Consider the following 15,851-nt stretch of genomic DNA (forward strand, 5'->3'; position numbering starts at 1 on the left):
ATATATATGAAGATCATAATAATGCATAAGTTTAACGATGAAAGATTAAAAAAAATTATAGTAGCTCGACAACTCTAATGTTAAGCCATCTCTAAGAGTTTTGGTGAAATTATTTTTAATCGAATCGATCCCATAGTGTGCGGGATCTCTACGAGGCACACATACAAGAACATATACTTCACAAGCGAGGGATCGGGGAAGAAAATTACAAATATGTCACTAAAAGTTAAGATTTAGAATCGAGTAATTCAATTTTAATAACAATTAATTAATATGCCTAGATTATCAAATTAATCAGATTTTTTTAAGGGATCGGGGAAGAAAATTACAAATATGTCACTAAAAGTTAAGATTTAGAATCGAGTAATTCAATTTTAATAACAATTAATATGCCTAGATTTAAAGTTATAGTTTGTGGTGACAGATGATCTCTCACACCCATGGCGCATCGAGTCCCAATTACTAACCATTCTTTGGTGAAGCTATTTTGCGTAATTCTAATATTGTCTTCCTTCGTATTTTCATGGGGATTTGGATATAATGGAAACCAATTAAAAAACCATCACCAAAAAAACTACCCAAAATTTAAAGACATGATTTATTTTGAGTTTTTAAAGAGAAAATTTAATATAAATTATTAAAATGTTTTATAACAAAAATATATGTAAATTTATACAGAATAAAACACATATCAAGTGAATGCATCATGCGTGCTTCGACTACTAGTAGTTGATAATCAACCAGTACATTTTCTAAACAATTTATCATAACAAGGACTAGGGTTTTACCTTTTTGCTTGAAACAACATTAATATTACGTCGTCGTCCATCCGAAATGGATTCGCCTACAAATATTAATTTCCGAGATAATTAAAGCACTCGAAATATGAAGAACATAAGAGATATATCTATGTGCATATAGTATTTGTGCTTGTATCTGTATATAAATAGATACCTTGAGCTAAAAATGCATATGAGAGCTGTCCACTAAGTAGAAACAAAATAAGTGAAATTCTTGTGATCAATGGCATGTTTTCCTCTGAACTTCAGAGATTTCCTGTTTTGTGAAGCATCCAAAGAGAAATGTCACGTAGAATAAAATGTGGGATTTATAGAATAAGGAAAGATTTAAGCACAAAAGTCAAAGATGTGGTCCAATTTATTTAAAAAAAATTCTACATTCCCAAGTCAAAATTAAAGTAGGGTTTACCAATGCTGCTATTTATACACATGTCTTCAGTTTCACGTTTCACTAAAATAAATGGGGAGAAGAGAGGGGACCAAAATTCAAATCTTGATTGTGTAAATTTTTATAAACATTCGTGTCAGTCCATGTGTTGGCCAGGTTAATTATTTTGCTTTTAAGATCTCAAGATGCATTGTTTCGGATTCAACAGAACTGAAGATGGAATCAATAGGTCATATTATAAGAGGAACATGGGGAGAGTTGTAATTTTGGTCTTTTGCGATCTTGGTATTTTTTTTGTCAAATTTCAGTCTTTGTCCGTTATTTTGGCTTTTTTTTTGTGATTTCGGTTTTTTATTAGCGTAGCATTGACGTGATGCTGATATAACATTAAAGTAACAATCCAATAAAAAAAATTGACTAAAATACCAATGTTGTAAATTTATAGGACTATGACTCAATTTTAACAACATAGAAGGCCAAAATGTAGAGACGGCGGAAAAAACAATTTTCCTATAATAAATAAATTTCATGCATTAAAGTTATAACCTAAAACACAACCAAGGAAGGAAAAATCTTTGCTAGCTAGTCATCATTATACCAACAAGAAACACAAGATAACCAAATTTACTTAGTAATTGGTAACAAGTGCTACTCCTTATCTAATTTTGATAAGTTCATAAATTTGATTTTGGACCAGAACCGATTGAACCATGATACCCGATTCTAATCTGAGTCGCGATTTTGGGACCGAAACCAAGAAACAGTTTCGCTCCGGAATTGGGAATCGTTCCTAGCTAACTCAACAGATTGTACATGATAACTAGGGGATTGGAATGTGTATTTTGTAAGCGCAAGATCTACAAGTGTGCTTCGTGCCTGTCTGTCCGCCATGCATTCTTCGAGGCCAAAACTTTAGCTCAGCATCCCGAGCCATAACTTCTCTCCTTGTTCTTATTGTATGTATGAATAATTAGTTGATTTCAAGAAGGTGGAATGCATTAAATATTTAATAATCATAAATAATTGAATAAAGAGAATTTTCGTACAATCTCTATATTTGTTTTTGGTTTTGTGTGGAACGACGAAAAGTTTTCCGAAGAACATTACTATGGTTTCCAATGGTGAAATTTGTACAAATTTTTATTTTTTCAAAGACTTCCGAGTAAATTTTCCATCTTTTAGAATTTCTTTCCTTTTTCTAATGGTAGGTATAATACGAAACCATCGCTTGTTGGAAGAGGCACAAAACCAATTAAATATATATGAAATATAGGGGTGGAAAAAAAATATCGAATTTTCGGTATATCGAGGTTACCGTACTGAAAAATACCGAATTTATTGAAATTTTTGGTATACCGAAAGTTCGGTACGATATGGTACCGATACCAAAATTTTCGATATGGTAACGGTATGAAATTTGAAATTTTCGGTATATACCGATATAATATATATATTTAAAATATTTTTTTGGTATAAAACGATATATATCGATACAACACCAAAATAAAAAATTTAACTTCTCTTTGGACTCATCATGTTGGAATAGCCCAAATCAAAGTTTAGTGAAGCAACTCCACTCATAGTTGAGAATTTAAACTGTTGCGAAGTCTTATCTTTGTAGCCTAACCTTATAGCTAGCTAGAGGACTGGATGTTGATCCTCGACTTGTTGAAAAGTTGACAGGCTTCAGAAATCACATGACCTCAGACATTGTTGCAAAGATAGTGGATGAAGAAGTCGCACATGTTGCGGTTGAAGTTTATTGGTGTTTATTGATGTCTTGGATATCCAGACACATGTTGCGGTTGGTATTTATTGTCTTTATGGATTTGTTTTGTATATATATTTCCTGGTCTCTTTGACTGTCTTGACGGATTTGTTAAGTATTGGTAATCATTGGCCTTGAAATTACAAGAGAATGAATTTTTTATATATATTTTCGGTATGACGGTATTTTACCGATACCGTACCGACTTTCCGGTATGCCAACTTTCAGTATAACGAAAATTCGGTAAGATAACGGTATCATTTTTCTCCTATCGGTATTTTTGGTACGGTATACCGTACGGACCACCTCTATTGAGATATCTGCAGCTACATGTTGGGATTTAAGATGAATAAAACCAACTTATGATCCAGCCTGAAGAATCGGCTCAATTCGAGCTTGACCGAGCTAAGGATCTTTTGAGCTAGAAAGTTGTTTATGAACACGAGAAACGACTCTCGAACTCAAAAAAAATTAAATATTTCTTCATATTTTATTATTATAATTTAAAATTAATGTTTTTCCAGTGCACACATCATGATTTAAACTCATGAACATGTTATTACAACACGAGCTTGTGATTCAACTCGAAGCTGAGCTCGAGCTCCAGCTAGATTCTGCAACGTCGACTCGTTTAGAGTCCTAGCCTTAGATATACAAACTAACTTAAATATAACAACATTGTTATGAGAAGAAAATTTGTAATGAGTATTGGTTACTTGGTCGAGTACGCCATCTTGCTGCCATCACTCTCTCATATATTTCTTTAATTCGGGTCAATTTTGTTCCTAATGACAGGCTAAGAATGTACTTCCTTACAGAGGAACTAGGGATGTTGAGACTTGAATTTAGTTCAATACAATGTGAAGAACGAGTAATTAAAAAAAGAAACTATATATAATTGTTTTTTTATACAAAAAATTCAAGAACACTAGACGATATTATCAATCTATTTTATTTACTATTAGAATGCCTATCCAAGAATTCAAACATTCGAATTTACATGATATGCCCGGTTGGTTTTTTGCTATTCATTCTAGTGGGTTAAAGAAGACACGAAGCTAAATCAGAGTTTACATCACGGATATTTGACGATTTCATGACGCTTGAACGATTTCCGGCCATGTTTAGTCCATATGTATATACATTGTTCTACTTTACACCCTTTTCCTTCTGGTTCTTTTAAAGGTTAACCAAGAATGATCATTGGAGAGGGGATTTGGTTTTTTGCGAAGATGGCGTAGGCATCACTGTAGATAGCAATCGTACATGAGAAGACAGCTAAACCAACCATGAAAACACCCAAGATTTTGTCTTTCTTTGAAGCAATGCTGTGAGAGTCCCTGAAGCAAACATAGGAAAATAAGATGTCCACCATTTTACATCAAAACCAGATGCTATATATGTTAATCATTAGGGACGTAAATGAGTCGAATTCAAGAGCCAGCTTTCGAAATTTTGAAAAAGTTTACATAGTGAAGTTCGAGTATAAGATAGTTCAAGCGCTAATTATGTTGAATTCAGGCCAGCTTGACTCACTTTACGCCTCCATGTTCGTGTCCAGTTGTTTTTTTGCAAGAAAAAGGTGTACCTTAAAGTGATGATAGCTGGAAATATGAAACTGAGGCAGACAGCTGCAGTTGCTCCGGTAAATTGGAAGGCATCCCAAATACTGGGAATGAAATTAGCACCTAAGAAAATAACAGAAATGAGCCCTGCTGTTATCAATCCAAACCGAATGTTATCTCTGGCCAAAGGTGCAGAAGATGGAAAGAGCAGGCCATCCAAGTTCAGGCGAAGTGGATAGAATATAATCGGGAATACGAGCATCAGGTGAAGTGTGTAGCTAGCACGAACCACATCATTTAACTGAGCACTATAAGGGATACCAAGATCGATATCGAAATTTGACAGAACATCATCAAGAGTAGAATCACCAAACAGAAGGAAACCAAAGCAGCTTGTCATGACGTAAATGACTGAGCATAGTGCTAATGAAACTTGGACCACATATTTCATCTTGGAAGGATTTTGAAGCTCGTTTTCGATGCTGTGTACTGCAAGAAAAGGCCATTTAGAATAATGTCCTGGCTTGAATCTATGCCAGAAAATATAGTTGTGATATCAGTGCTACCCAAATCATTCAAATAATATAGAACTCTAATATTACATTCTGATCATGGTAACAGAGGGACACCAACACATGAAAGAGGGGCCATTGTAGCCAAGAACAATCTTTCAGCCTAAGCAGTAAAAAAATAAGACATATATCTCTTCTACAAAATGTGTGAAACGACATTTTTATTCAAAGATTAGTACCGTTGAAATGGCAAACGTAAGATGTTACTAGGACAGGGACAACAGTGAAGAGTCTCCAAACTGAATTAATATCAGTGACATTAGGGAGAAATCTTGGCATTGCTATGGAGCCCTGTGAAAATTTAACAGCAACAATGCCCATAGTAATAAGAAGAAACACAAACGCCAGCAGAACCGCAACTGCAGATGTGTGCCTCAAAGAATCTGCAAGACCAGATGGCAGATATCGGTGAAAAAGTCCGAAAGTAATTAAAATGAAAGAGAGTTAGAATTTGCAGTCAAGACACCAAAATTCCACAAAGACAATCCTACAAAATTAATCCAATCTATCACTTATCAGAATCTTTCTTTATCAATGAATACAAGGCATAATCCATAAATCTAGTATATTCGACAACCAGAAAATCAGATTCGAGATCACAATTATGTTAGTTAACCGAATATATTCATCCAATAATGGTTTGTATGCCAGAAAGAAGTATGAAAAGGCCTTGAAAAACTATACCAACCAGTTTCTTATGTCATGATTTCATTGATATAAATGCAATCGTGATATTTCAAAATACTGATATTTTTTTTATTAATTTAGAGTATACCGATGCGCTTGAAGCATGCCAATGGAGTAAATACAACAAGAGTTATCACCACAAGAACAAAGAAGCGCCCATTCCACCAATGCTCCCCAAACCAGCCTTCTAGAACACCAGCATGATGAACCCCACTTGAAGATGTTCCGGATAGCACATCACCTTCACAAAATCAATCAAAAATTCAAGAAATATTCCCATAAATATAATTTATACAACCATTTCCATATTCATGTTTTTCGATAAAGCATACTTAAATTCAACAACAACAAAAACAAACACATACCGATGATTATCATGTATACGATCAATATCCCAATATTGTTAATCACCACACAAAGCTGCAAAATTCTCCTACCCCAAATCCCAAATGCGTCCCCCATCACACTTCCGTAAGAATCTGCCGCACTAGCCTTACTAAACCGCAATAACATGCCCACAGAAAATTCTGTGAGGAACGCAACAAACACTATGATTACAACACCAAGACCTAAGCCTAGAACTTTCATGGCAGCAGGCAGCGCCATGATTCCGGCGCCTATTATAGTCGTCGACAAGTTAAAAACCGAGCCAGTAAATGAAGCCCCAACGAATTCTTGATTATTTAAGACACTTCTTTCACTTTTCTTGGGCAAAAGAGGGATTATTTCATCATCCACAGTGACTGAAACTGCCTCTTTCTTGAACTTTACACCCCCATCCATTGCCTTGTTCGTCATGGGTCGGATTCTAAAACTGAAACTCAACTGCTGAAAGTGAATATTTGTTGTACCAAATCTGGCATTCAAAGTGCAGCCGAATATGGATATAATGGAGGTACGTACAAAAAGGCAAAAGGATCACGTTTTAGTGGCGCACGTCAGCGTTCTTATCAGCGGCTTGATGTGACTCAAACCAAGAACAGAGGCTGTTGAAATTCAGAGTGGGCGGCCACGACTTTTTGTCATTCTCGTTCTTTTCTCCAATGATCGCCGATTAAACTATTATGCTGAGTTGCGTATGTGGCGAATAGTTTGCGTTTTCTTCTGTATCAGATCAAAAGATAGGACTGTAGTTTGAACCATGACGCGTGTGGCTTCAACACGTAACAAATTGTAAAATATCAAATTTAATCGTTTCAAATAAAAAAATGTAACTAATATATTATATTGAAATAATTTGTTTATTTATTTAGATTTAGATAGATATGACCATAAAAAAATAAAAATAAAATAAATGTCAGATGGTCTCGACATTTTTTATTCGTGTAACGAGTCAATTTTATTCATATTTGTATTAAAAATTAACATTTTTGATATAATAAATAATATTTTTTTCCACAAAATTGATATATGAGACTGTCTCACATGAGTTTTTGGTTAAAAAAAATCAATTGAAATCTTTGTGACAAATGATTTTATGTATTTATGCATAACAAACTATTTAATCTGATTGAGATAATATTATGCATTTTGAGGAATATATTTGAGTTTAGAAAAGTAAAACTATATCATAAAAGTGATGTTTAATTCCATGGTACTTTCTTGTTTTGGAGAGTTAGTTCCTCTTTGATGGGAAGTGAAAACAGAATCATATGTTCCACCGGATACAATGGCTTTGGCTGCTTTCATTTTTGTAAATATAAGAAATAAAATGAATACTTGTCTTCATTTCTACTTTTAATTCATCTTAATATATACTTTTGATTTTCAAATCTTTCGGTATAATCGCTATTTTTTTATTATTTTATTGTCACTCTCCTCAAACACTTTACTGATTCTAATAATTCTACGCACATGTTGTGTGCATGTGTAGTTGTTTTGATAGTGTGTAATTTTTTGAATTTTTGTATAAATAATATAGAAATTATATAAAATATAAATGTGTATAATTTGTGGGGGATGTGTTGAATATAAATTTTTTTAGTAAGATAAGGATAATATATTATCATTTAAAAAAAATTCATATCAAGATATCAATTTAGTTAGTATTATGTGTAGATTATTTATATAACAAATATAGTACATATGTTGTTTTTATCATAGTATAAATCAGCAAATAACATTTTGTAACTTTATAATATCCCACAAATTAAAAAAGATTCTAAAATCAATTATAAATCTTCAATATCAATTTTTCACCATCTTTAACTTTTTTGGTGAAAGTTTTAACATTATATGAATGGGTTATGGGTAAAAAGATTCTTCAGGGCGGAGATAGATCAGATAAACAAGCCAAAAAGAACCCTTCGAAGTGGAAGAGAAAAACCAGGAGTGTGCAAAAGAAGACAAGCGTGGGTTTGGTTTAAAACGAGGAATGGAACCAGACAAAGAAATAGAAGGAAATGAAAGTACACACAAGGGGTGCATGATACTAAATAACACTTCCATCGACATCACTCCCTTACCGGTGGCGGCTGCCATGCAACCCCACCGATCACAAAATTGTATCGTTTGGAATGTCTGGGCGTTCCGTGAACTGCAGCAGCTCATTGCCGATAAGTCTCCTTCACTTCTGTTCTTGTGTGAAACACGTTTGAATGAACATTTTAGAAACATTTGTTCGGGTTCACGGGTTGCTTTGTTGTTGATAGTGAAGGAAAGAGTGATGGATTAATCCTAATATGGAAAAAACTGTATGAGGTATGGATAAAATCATACTCCAAAAGCCACATTGATTGCAAAGTCGTTGGAACTGATCAGATCAACATTGGCGATTCACTGGTTTCTTTGGAAATCATGACACTAATCTCGGACAATTCTTTTGGGACATACTACGATGATTGGCAAGTATAACTGAACTTAATATATATACTGCCTTGGCTGGTTGGAGGGGGGGGGCGCTGGGGTATAATTTATTTCTATAAAATTTGTTTTGACAGTGAAAGATCGGGGGGAATTTAAGGTCGATCGTCAGCTCAAACCCAAAGCCAGGCCTTTCGTGATGCTTTGAATGATTGCTCCCTATAGCTCGTCTAACATCGTTTCTCAGGTTTCGAACGAAGTTTTGGATTTGAGATCTAATTATAACAATCTCATCTTCCAACTAAAAAAAATGTTTTAATTATCATTTCCATAATATTATTATATGTAAAATTAATATATTTCACATAATATTTAATGTACATAAAATTAAAAGTTACAAAAAAAAATTAATACACACACTCGCGAGCCAATCATCAATAAATAAAATATTTCTTAGTAATAATATTATTAAAAACATAGGGAAAAAACACTAATTGTGTGTGCNAAAATAGATGTTAGTAATATTATTATTTTTTTAAATATGTAACATGTAATTAAATTAAATTTAAAAGTAAAATCAAATTAAAAACTATTTTGATTGAATTAAGTACACTATTAATGATCATATTAAACTAACATAAAAAATGACTTAAAGAACATCATGAACACAACAAATTATAAAATAAATGAAAGGGTAAAATAATAAGCTCACAATTCAAACTCATACATTTATAATAGTAAAATAGATGTTAGTAATATTATTATTATTTTAAATATGTAACATGTAATTAAATTTTGATTGAATTAAGTACACTATTAATGATCATATTAAACTAACATAAAAAATGACTTAAAGAACATCATGAACACAACAAATTATAAAATAAATGAAAGGGTAAAATAATAAGCTCACAATTCAAACTCATACATTTATAATAGTAAAATAGATGTTAGTAATATTATTATTATTTTAAATATGTAACATGTAATTAAATTTTGATTGAATTAAGTACACTATTAATGATCATATTAAACTAACATAGAAAATGATTTAAAGAACCTCATGAACACAACAAATTATAAAATAAATGAAAAGGTAAAATAGTAAGTTAATAATTCAAACTCATATATTTATAATAGTATTATTATATTATATTATATTATATTATATTATATTATATATATAAACTAATAAACTAAGATTGTAAATTTATCATTAAAAAACCAAAAATGTAAAACCTATAAATTAAGAAAAAATATATATAATTTTCCAATTATTAGTCGAACACACATCTAGAGCTGACAAAGTCCATGTCAACGGCTCTTTGTTCCCTTAAAAATATCAACATCAACAAATCAAAATATATTTCAAACAAATCCCATAAAGAAAGCTGCAATTTTGTTGCCAAATTACGAGTAATTTTCTGTCGGAAAACGATGTGATACCGAAAGAATTTGAGGAGACTAGTTCAAGGGTCAACCATGGAAACGTTGTCTTGAACTGCAAATGAGGGAGCATTTTTGCACGATCTCTTAGTTGAGTTTCTCTCTACTGCATCAATGAATATCTCAGATAACGGCACCAACTGGTCCAAGGTATGAATTAAGTCTTAGTTCCAAGAAATTTTACCTCTAAATTTCTTTAGTTTTCGTTTTCAAGATTTTTCATGCAAAATATGAGGATAATGCTAAGTTTTTGTAAATGTATTGTTATGATGCTGCAATGGATGAAAATCTAAATGGGAATTGTGTGCTGTGTTTAAATTTCAAACATCACATGGATAAATTTTATTCGAAAGAATAATCTATCAGAAGCTTCAGACAGTGAGGAAATGGTGTTCTTGAGCTTTTTACTGCTTTAAGAGAACGTGAATTTTGTTCTCTTTCTAATTTTTTCGAGCTTTTCATGTTTGTTTGACACAAGAATTCTTACGAGTCTCATTCAAGGGAAGAAATAAACTCGAATGGCAATCTTGGTGGGGCTCTATTAAGAGCTATTTCAGAGATTTTGAAGTCACTTTTATATATAGAAATAGAGAAGGAGATCTTTATCGAAATCAGTTGTTATTTTTACCGAGCATCTGTGGTGGTAAAGGAGCTGCAGATAAACAGGAATACGCCAACAGATGCAATCGAAATCTTGCAATCATTGTCAAGAAGAGTCGACTCGGCGAAAAGCATCACGACGCAAGTAGAGAAGAATGCACAAAAAATAGTTGTTTCTGATGTTCAGAACGTTGTGCAGCAAATTGAAGGTGTTGTGAGGAACATAGGGGAAAATCTAAGTATCCTACCTTCATCAACTTATGGGAATCAAGATTATGTCGAGAGGACGGCTAAGGCACTTTCCGAGGAGATGAAACATGCATCATTTTTGGGTAGGTTGGGTCAAAACTCGGAGATGAAACAGAAACTTCACGTATTGAGCACGGGGGATTTAAAGAGGGGTGTAAGGAAACAGGTTGATGAGGATCTTTATTCCGTCGATGTCGAGGTTTCTGCTGCTAATATTCAGTTTCCAGACACATCCCAGACGTATGTGTCTGATACTACAGAGAGCTCTCCAATTGCAAACAGAAATGTCTCCAAAAGTTTGAGTGCTGGATCATCACTAATGTCTTTGCCACAGTTTGCTCACATGGAACCGTTGTATGACACGTTTTTCTGTCCTTTGTCGAAAAAGGTCATGGAAGATCCTGTTACCTTAGATAGTGGGGTGACGTACGAGAGAAATGAGATCACTGAGTGGCTTGACAAAAAAGAGGACTCGGAGGAAATTTTCTGCCCAGAATCTGGTCAGAAGTTGAAGACCAAAAACCTGAGCACAAATGCAGCTCTAAAGGCGACTATCGATGAATGGAAGGAAAGAAATGAAGCGGCAAGAATCAAGGTGGCTCGAGCAGCCCTATCTTTGGCCAGTTCAGACAATATGGTACTTGAAGCGATTAATGATCTTCAAATTGTCTGCAAGACTAAGGCTTATAATAAGGTACAGGTTCGTAATATTGGAATCATACCGTTACTTGGTAATTTTCTGCAGTACAGAAACAGAAGTGTGAGGTGTGCGACACTTGAACTGTTAAGACAATTGGCTGAAGATGATGAAGATGGAAAGGTGATTATTTATATCTATTTGTTTGTTTCTTGTTTCTAAAATCTGATAGTATACATAGTTATTTATTGGGATGTTATGTTATATAATGCAGGATGTTATAGCCAAGACTGTTGATGTTTCAACTATTATAAAGATGCTGTCCAGCGGTCACAAACCTATCAGGCACGCGTCAGTGTTGGTTTTGGTTGAGCTGTCAACATCTCGGTTTCTGTGTGGCGAGATTGGGACAGTTGCAGGCGGAATTCTTATGCTGATCACGGCAAAATACAGGCAGTCTTCAGATGCTTTCACTTCAGAAAAGGCCCATGAAATCTTGAAGAACTTGGAGATACTTCCGAATAACATCAAGCTCATGGCAGAAAATGGATACTGGGAACCACTGCTTACTCATCTTTTTGAAGGTACCATAAAAATTTCTTCGATGAAATAATTTAGCTGTCACTTCCTGCAAGAAAATCCAAGTAATCGTTCTCTAGACAGGGTGCAAGTTTCTTGTGAAACATTTACTTGTTTTTTTAGTTTGAATCGAACATTTGCAGCTACACTAAAGTAATATCTCGTGTTAAATATGCCACTCAAATCTTTTGAAATGAAGTGAAGCCCAAGTATCATGTCTTAAATGATCAGCTGCATGCAGTCGAGAAAAAAAGCGGGGAAAAATATAGCTCCTAATGAAGAACTCATGCACTTGTTTTGATAAAAAAAAATTATCGAATTTTAATATATTGTTGCATGTTTCTGCTTTAACACAACCTGAATACGGCAATAACAATCAAAGTTAAATGACAGGTAGCGAAGCGATGAGAATAAAGATGGCAAATTATCTTGGCGAAATCGTTCTTGGACCCGACAGCAAAAAAATCGTTGCAGAAAGGGCCTCACCAGCTCTAATTCAAATGGTACAAAATGGAAACTCTCTGAGCAGAAATGCATCATTCAAGGCCTTAAAACAGATATCATGTTACCATCCAAATGCTGCAATTCTTGTTGATGCCGGAATAATGCAGATCATGGTTGATGAGATGTTCACCCGCACAATTCATAACGAACCAATGAATTCAAAAACGGAGGCAACTGAAATACTAGCTAATATACTCGAATCAGGACTTGATGTTGAAAGTTTTCAGGTCAACAAGTATGGCCACACGATGGCTTCAGACTACATATTATACAACATCATTATTGGAATCAAGAACTCAACCCCAGATGAGCTGAATATAAACCTCATCCGTATCGTACTATGCTTGATCAAGTTCCCTAAAGCATCAAGTACTGTTGTTTCTGTGATCAAGGAATCGGAGGCTAGTTACAATTTAATCGAACTTATAAATAACCCGAATGAGGAAATCGGGATTGCATCAATCAAACTGCTTATCATTTTGTCAAGCTTCATGGGGCACACATTATTGGACCGACTCTGCAAAACACGAGGCCAACCGGAGAGTCTTATCCCAAATCCTGATGAAATTACAAGAATCACGGAAAAGCATGCTGTTTCAGCCAATTTCCTCGCAAAGCTTCCACATCAAAACTTGACACTCAATCTAGCTTTAGTCAACAATAACGTCATTCCAGTAATCACGAAAAGTATCAATCAGATACAAACGGCCGGCACAAGATCAAGCAGGCATGCAGGAAGTTACTTTGAAGGAATTGTAGGCATTCTTGTCAGATTGACCACAACATTATACGACCATCAGATCTTGTTTACCGCGAGAACGTACAATTTTGCATCTGTTTTTGCCGAACTATTAACAAGATCATTCTCAGATGAGGTTCAGAGGCAATCTGCAATAGGATTGGAGAATCTTTCAACACAATCAATCAGTCTATCAAGGCCACCCCAAAAGAAGACCACCAAGTTCTTGAAAATCGTTTTCTCTCGCAAATGTATCTCAATCAAGCGGTCCAAAGGAGAAGAATTCTCATTGTGTCCTGTTCATAGAGGCGTTTGTTCCTCACAAGAGACCTTCTGCTTGCTTGATGCTGAGGCTGTAGACCAATTGTTGGCCTGTTTGGACCATGAAAACGTGAGCGTAATTGAAGCGGCTTTATCAGCTTTATCTACATTGTTGGATGACAGAGTAAACGTGGATCAAAGTATAAGCTTCTTGTCCGAGAAACGAGCCATCCATCATGTGTTGAATGTAGTGAAGGAGCACAAAGAAGAAGTTTTGTGGCAGAAGGCATTCTGGATGATTGAGAAATTCTTGATCCGAGGCGGGGAGGATTCAGTTTCGAACATTTCACAGGACAGGCTTTTTCCTGCTACATTGGTTAGTGCATTCCACCACGGTGATGACCGCACAAGACAAATGGCTGAAAAGATTTTAAGGCATTTAAATAGGATTCCAGATTTAGCCAATACAGTGACCTTTACTATGTGAAAAAACAGTTCTCTTGCTAAAGATTGAAGATTGTTACTATTTCTGTCTTCTGTATAAATTTTTTTGAAGTTTTTCTGCTTTGAACTTCTGACTTTCATTCTGCAATCTTGAGGATTGCATTTACTTGTAAATTTGTATTTTATTTTTGACTTCCTTAATGATAATCTCCGCTTGTAAATGAACTTGAATGGAATTTTCTCGATAATTCTTGGTTATGTCATGAGTATTGGTGCCACCTGAAATGAAAAATATTCATATCTTATTTACAGTTTTTCTTTTATATGCAAATTTCACCTCTCATTCCTGCCCTGTATATATTTATATTGAGACGATCAACGTAAACTTATGTAGATTGAGAACGTGTCAGACCACCTGATATCGTTCCTCTCATTTACGATCACTAGTTTGAAGTACGTACGATGCACGTTGACGTTAATTATATATAATATGAATTAATATATATCTATTATATATATAAATATTTGACTTTATATGTGAATTTTCATTTCTGTCCTTATTAATTACTTGTTTTATTAATTACTTGTTTTTAATGTTGTATATCTTATTAATTGCTTGTTTTTAATGTTATTTACCCACATTATCAATTTAGATTTATTTATTTATTTTTTATATATATAAATATGTGACTTTATATGTGAATTTTCATTTCTGTCCTTATTAATTACTTGTTTTTAATGTTGTATATCTTATTAATTGCTTGTTTTTAATGTTATTTACTCACATTATCAATTTAGATTTATTTATTTATTTTTTATTATGTAAATTAGTATTTGATATCTTTTATGTCTACTCACATTATAATATGTTATTTTTAATCAAATGATTTAGATTTTTTTATTTTACTTTTCTTACGTCAAGTAAATTACTTAAAATTTAAAAATAGTTCATTGTTGAATTATGAATTTTTTTTACGTCTTATTAATATTTTTTTTCATGTCCTCATTATTTATTTTGGTGACTTTGGCTATAACTTATTAGTTTTAAAAAATATTTTTTGCAAAAGAAAATTTCTTTAATAAAATATGGTTAAAAACTTTATTGTGATATACCATTTTTATAAAATAAAAAAAAAAACTTCTAATTTTTAAATCTCTTTAATTGTTACAATTGGCTAGAATTTATGTGTTTAAATAAAAAAATTGAACCATCATTTTTTGTGGTTTATATTTATAAATTATTTGAATAAAACACGGTAAAAGATCGTTGTGATTAGACCTGTCAATTTGGGTTGGGTTCTATTTGGCCCACATCGTCAAATAATTTAAGTGTGTTGGGTTGAAATTTTGTCAACCTATTTAAATGTGAGACTAAATGAGACCGGACCAGTTTGTATTAAATATCAATATATCTACTATTATCGCTTTTCAATCATGAATTCCTCATATAAAGGGGAGATTATCATCTTGATATTAAAATTATGATGTTACTATTAATTGTTTGATTTTATTGTTGTCTACCCACATTATAATATATTAATTTTAATCCAATGATTTAGTTTTTTTATTTTTCTTTTCATTATGTCAATTCAATTAATTAAAGTTTAGAAATAGTTTATTGTTGAATTGTGAATTTTTTTTGATGTATTATTATTTTTTTCATGTCCTCGTTATTTTATTTTTTTTTTTGTGACGTTGGCTATAATTTATGAGTTTAAAAAATATTTTTTTGCAAAGGTTTATATTTAAAATTACTTTAATAAAATATGGTTAAAAAATTTATTATAATATTCCATTTTTATAAAAAAAA

General features: G+C 33.1%; 2 protein-coding genes across 2 annotated transcripts; one reads left to right on the plus strand and one right to left on the minus strand.

The window, feature by feature from the left end:
- Positions 1-3,831: 3,831 nt before the first annotated feature.
- On the minus strand, positions 3,832-6,893 carry LOC140968389 (amino acid transporter AVT6A-like). Its single transcript, XM_073429324.1, has 5 exons — positions 6,146-6,893; positions 5,869-6,021; positions 5,273-5,476; positions 4,545-5,010; positions 3,832-4,296 (listed from the first exon to the last, which is right to left on the minus strand). The coding sequence occupies exons 1-5, from the start codon at positions 6,576-6,578 to the stop codon at positions 4,143-4,145; spliced, it is 1,410 nt and encodes a 469-aa protein (XP_073285425.1). The 5' UTR covers positions 6,579-6,893; the 3' UTR covers positions 3,832-4,142.
- A 3,046-nt stretch (positions 6,894-9,939) lies between these two features.
- Positions 9,940-14,277, plus strand: LOC140968388 (putative U-box domain-containing protein 42). Its single transcript, XM_073429322.1, has 4 exons — positions 9,940-10,178; positions 10,507-11,697; positions 11,789-12,098; positions 12,487-14,277. Exons 1-4 carry the CDS (start codon positions 10,143-10,145, stop codon positions 14,082-14,084), a joined length of 3,135 nt encoding a protein of 1,044 aa, XP_073285423.1. The 5' UTR covers positions 9,940-10,142; the 3' UTR covers positions 14,085-14,277.
- The last annotated feature ends 1,574 nt before the right edge of the window (positions 14,278-15,851 follow it).

The sequence above is a fragment of the Primulina huaijiensis genome, unplaced genomic scaffold, assembly GCF_012295235.1.
Source record: "Primulina huaijiensis isolate GDHJ02 unplaced genomic scaffold, ASM1229523v2 scaffold35959, whole genome shotgun sequence".
Classification (NCBI taxonomy): Eukaryota; Viridiplantae; Streptophyta; class Magnoliopsida; order Lamiales; family Gesneriaceae; genus Primulina; species Primulina huaijiensis.

Excerpts from the sequence above, each read along its gene's own strand:
- LOC140968388 (XM_073429322.1), top strand. The coding sequence starts at position 10,143 with ATGAATATCTCAGATAACGGCACCAACTGGTCCAAG. Across the intron at positions 11,698-11,788 it reads AAGATGATGAAGATGGAAAG|GATGTTATAGCCAAGACTGT; the intron begins GTGATTATTTAT and ends TATATAATGCAG. Across the intron at positions 12,099-12,486 it reads GCTTACTCATCTTTTTGAAG|GTAGCGAAGCGATGAGAATA; the intron begins GTACCATAAAAA and ends GTTAAATGACAG.
- LOC140968389 (XM_073429324.1), bottom strand. The coding sequence starts at position 6,578 with ATGACGAACAAGGCAATGGATGGGGGTGTAAAGTTCAAGAAAGAGGCA. Across the intron at positions 6,022-6,145 it reads CGTATACATGATAATCATCG|GTGATGTGCTATCCGGAACA; the intron begins GTATGTGTTTGT and ends GATTTTGTGAAG. Across the intron at positions 4,297-4,544 it reads CCAGCTATCATCACTTTAAG|GGACTCTCACAGCATTGCTT; the intron begins GTACACCTTTTT and ends TGTTTGCTTCAG.